General features: G+C 46.5%; 1 protein-coding gene across 1 annotated transcript; it reads right to left on the bottom strand.

Annotated features, from left to right (window-relative positions):
- Positions 1–1,251: 1,251 nt before the first annotated feature.
- HES1 (hes family bHLH transcription factor 1) lies at positions 1,252–4,174 on the bottom strand. Its single transcript, XM_075571124.1, has 4 exons — positions 3,749–4,174; positions 3,471–3,566; positions 2,939–3,026; positions 1,252–2,066 (listed from the first exon to the last, which is right to left on the bottom strand). Exons 1-4 carry the CDS (start codon positions 3,854–3,856, stop codon positions 1,543–1,545), a joined length of 816 nt encoding a protein of 271 aa, XP_075427239.1. The 5' UTR covers positions 3,857–4,174; the 3' UTR covers positions 1,252–1,542.
- Positions 4,175–4,635: the final 461 nt, after the last annotated feature.

The raw sequence follows: 4,635 nt of genomic DNA, 5'->3' as shown, positions 1-4,635 counted from the left end.
TTGTACTCAAGATGAGCTGGACCCAAGTCAAAGGCTAGGGTCATATACTGACATCCACTAACGTGGAATATGCCCCAGTGAGAGGTCCACACAGACTCCAAGTCCAAGGAGGCTCGTGAGAAGTTGGCAAATTGCTGGTATTTCTTTCTAAAGCATTTAGATGTTGGATTACCATGTAATCTAGATCCCATATATACTTCCCCATAGATAATAATGGCAAGAAAGAAGATTCAACCCCATGTGACTTTTTATTATAAAATAGTGAAGTGCCCTAAATAGTGACAGCCCTTGTATTATCCCTTTATTTGTGAATTGTGCAGATTTGTGAATGAGAGAAGGAAATCGTTGATTTTATTATGACTGCAACATTTCGTTAGAAAAACAGCAGCACAGGGAAGCGACACTAACACGGGGGACTTTCCTTACTTTGGGTTATCAGGTTAACCTTCATTTCTATCAACTATTTGTTCTGTATATTTCCAAAGCTTCAGAATAAGGTCATTTCATGATTGTGTAAGCTCAACTTTCTACTCCCTGTAGAAGTGACTTGACAGAGAAATGTTCAGGTGGTTTGAATAAAACTGTCCATGTAGAGATCAAAACGTGTATGATTTGTCTCCAACTGTGTAATGACACATTCGCTTTTTGCGTCAGTCCGCTAGAGTGCGAATTTGGTGTTTTCTGCATCTTTTGCTATAGCAGCTGTCTGTGTCTGCACCTGTGCCAAGAACTGGGGGGAAACATTGGGAATAAAAGTGTGTACCCCGGGAACTTCACACATGGGGAAGCCAGTTCTCAGTGCTTATTTCACGTGAGAATTACAATGTGTGTCCCCTGTGCTTTCTGCTTTGCTTACAAATGAATGATCAGTATTGCTAATTGATTTGTAACAATGGGGTTTACTGCTTTATACACATTGTATCTTTGAAATGGGATATCCCGAAACCACCAGAGAAACCTAACTGGGTCATTGGGAGTCTGATGCTTTGGCTCAACACCAACACTTCAATGTAACAAGAAGGGACGTGGCTGCTGTGCCAGAAACCCCTTCCCGTGCGGGGGAACATTGCAGCACCTTTCATGTGAATGGAGCTGCGATCTTCACCAGCACTGGAAATACTTGTTATTCCGCATGAAATGGGGGCCGATGTATATCAGGGGTCATATATAACTGATTAAAGTACGGGAGATATCAGTCTCCTGGTCCTATCCAATCAAATAATTATTGCAAGACAACACAGTTTGTAAATTCATGAAAATACAATATTCAGCTTTATTAATTAGAAGTAAAACTTCCAAAAATAGGAAGAAAATGTTTAAGAGCAAACTTCCATGTCTTTGGCATCATATAAAAAAAACATTGTTTCGTATTGAAAACGAAATATAAAAAATGTATTCTTATAATACAAGGGAGCAATTCAATATGAACCTCTCGTGGTGAACACGTATAGTGCATGCGCATTCTCGCTACAAAGTACAATGATAACTAATTAGAACTAAAACTTCTTTTTAAAAGAAAGTCCTCCAGAGTCTGGTTTTATGTCACCAGGGTCTCCACACGGAGTCTGAGGTGAGTGATGGGATCACAGGGGAGGAGGGCACGTTAGGGGGTAACCCGGTACCCACACTGGAGTTGGTGTACACGGGGATTACAGATCCGTTGTGTGGAAACGCTGGGTTTGTGATCAAGAAGGCAAACTGTCCGTCCGAGGCTGGGACCAGCTGGAAGCCACCATAGACCTTAGCAGCTTCTACTGATGGACCACCCATCTTGCAAGGAACCCCACTCATTGGCGTGGGGCTGCCTTGAGGCGCTCCCCCAGGAAGCTGGACCATGGACTGTCCAAACGCAGGATGAGGGGGGGCTGCGGAGGGGATCTGAGCTTGGGCCGGATAGTTCATGGCATTTATCTGATTCATGCAGTTGGCCAGATGTCCCAAGAGTCGGGTCCGGACGTCTGTGTTGACCCCTTCACAAGTGGACAGGAATCGGGTCACTTCATTCATGCACTCGCTGAATCCAGCTCTGTATTTGCCCAGGACAGTGGGGTCTGTGCTCAGAGCAGCTACATGGGAGATAAGCGATATAACCAGGTTATTACACTGTTACACAGCACATACACACTTACTGCAGAACCACAGACACCCCACAAGCACAACGACTGGTGCAGAGTATTCATGTACAAGACTGGCTGTTCTAAATTGCATATACTCTATATTCTTCAGCAAGATATATAGCAATTAAGGATGCGCTGAACATGCAGTGTAATCTAAAGGAAATACAGAGTGTGGGGGGTGGGGGGGTGCTGGGAAGAGAACTGTCCCCAGCTCTGAGTGATAATGTGTCCGGGGAATCAGGCACCTCAAAGTAAAAAAGGGAGAAAGAAAAATCAGCATTATATATTTCTCTCTTTTTCCCTCTTTCTCCTCCCTGTTTTATTTTGAGGTGCCTGATTCTCCTGGACACGTTCTTCAGCAAGAGCCAAGTCTGCCCTAATCTTTGTGTTTATGTGTCTATATGCTCTGTAATCAAGATTGCCCCAATGCCTACTAGTTCACCCATAACAAACACCAATACTTTGTGGCATAAACAAAAGTGCAAAACACAAGGGGATCCAGAGGCGTTTTGATAATGAAACCTGTGATATATTGTAGCTCCCTTTGCCACTATCTCTGCGTGCAGTATCAGAGGCGCAGATATAACGATGCCTGCTCTGTCTCCTCTGCTCCCCCTCCCCCCCCCCTCCCCCCTCCTCCCCAGAACAGTAATAAGAGCTGCAAGTGCAAAGTATAAATAAGCCCGGGACCGTGGGAAAGGCAGAGAGAGCCAACCCAGGATAATGTATCTGAATAGCATTCAAACCACAGGCGGAAGTCTGGAAGGGATCATCTACAGAGAAGCACCCAGCACCCACTCACCCACTCACCCAGCACTCACCCGTCATCTGAACCCTCTGCAGGTTCCGAAGATGCTTCACTGTCATCTCCAGAATATCCGCCTTCTCCAGCTTGGAGTGTCTTGAACTCTGAAAACAACAATAAAATGACCCACCATAATTAATATGATTGTACAAACTACAAACGGTCACACTTCTCACACCACAATATATTCATTAATTAATATCTTGTTTGCAACAAGACTTTAAAACATAAAACCCAATTTTGGCAGCCAGATACAACCCAGAGCAATGCAGTTACTGGCAGCGAAAGGGTCACTGTTTGGCAAGTGCTTATTTTCTAGAGATCAATAACTCCCAAAGAAATGTAATTGAACTATTTATTCCTTTGCCCAGATCACTGTCCCGGACAACCAGGGGTGGAAGAGCCTGCCCCCCCCCCCCCCCCCAGGGATGGAAGAGCCTGCCCCCTCCCCCCCCCCCCCCCCAGGGATGGAAGAGCCTGCCCCCCCCAGGGATGGAAGAGCCTGCCCCCCAGGGATGGAAGAGCCTGCCCCCCCATGGGGAACTTACATCTTTTTTCAGGGCGTCCAGGATGAGGGTTTTCAGCTGCCCCAGGCTCTCATTTATTCGTGCTCTTCGCCTTTTCTCCATGATTGGCTTCGATGACTATAAAATAAGAGGGACATATAGAGTTAATGTCGTTACTGTGCTCATGTTGTGACATGCACATGCACTGCACATGTAATGCACATGTACTGCACATGTAATGCACATGTACTGCACGGCGCACATCCAGCCCAGGAGCTCCTGTGAATGGATATTGCTTTAACCCTTTGAAGGATATGTACCTTCCGGTGTTCAGAAGCAGTCTTTGGTTTATCCGGGGTGCTGCTCATACTGGCTGTGGTAGCAGCTACCGGGGAAGATGCATTTTTCTCCATCATATCAGCCGGCATCTTCTGCAATGACTGGATATCGGCCCCACAGAGCCCCCGCAGTGTACTGCAAATCCTGGGGTGCGTGTTTATAACAATGCAAATAGTGCAAATAGAAAAATAAAAGCAAATTGCAATCCAATAAGAAAAAGTTTCACGAGGTTTCCACCGAGTCTTGCAAGGTCCTGATAAGAATAGGCTGGCTGCGCGCTCTTGGCTGTGCGTCCTGGCTGGCTGCGCGCTCTTGGCTGTCCGCCCTGGCTGCGCGCTCTTGGCTGCGCGCCCTGGCTGTGCGTGCTGGCTGCGCGCTGGCTGCTGAGTGGCCGCACTCTGCCTGGCTGCCTCGTTATATACAGGCGGCTGCACGCGAGCGGCTCGTGTGAAGCTTCCCAAACTTTCTTTCCCACAGTAACTTTCAGCCAATGGGAGAGGGGACACGCGGCGCCGCTCGTGGGCCGCCCGGTGCCATTGGCTGCAGGGAGTGGTCGCAGGCGGCCAATGACTTGCGCTCCTGGGCAGGGGGGCGGGGCTGACACTGGCCACTCCTTGTCAATCAGCAGCAAACTGCTTAACCCTTTGTGGGGATGTTTCAGAAACAGCAGAATTCAGACTTCTCGGGTTTAGAAAAGTGCAGATAAGACACAAAAGAAACACAATGACATGTTTTACTAATTAATACAAACGGGTCTTCGTGTTGTTATTAATGCAATTGGTAATATTAGCATTTATCAATCAAATGCATCGCTGTTATTAATAGCAATAATGATAATAAAAATACTAACGCATAATAACGCATAAGT

Source organism: Ascaphus truei, chromosome 14 (assembly GCF_040206685.1).
Source record: "Ascaphus truei isolate aAscTru1 chromosome 14, aAscTru1.hap1, whole genome shotgun sequence".
NCBI lineage: Eukaryota > Metazoa > Chordata > Amphibia > Anura > Ascaphidae > Ascaphus > Ascaphus truei.
The sequence above is the reverse complement of the archived record's forward strand: the minus strand, read 5'-3'. Positions and strand labels throughout refer to the sequence as shown.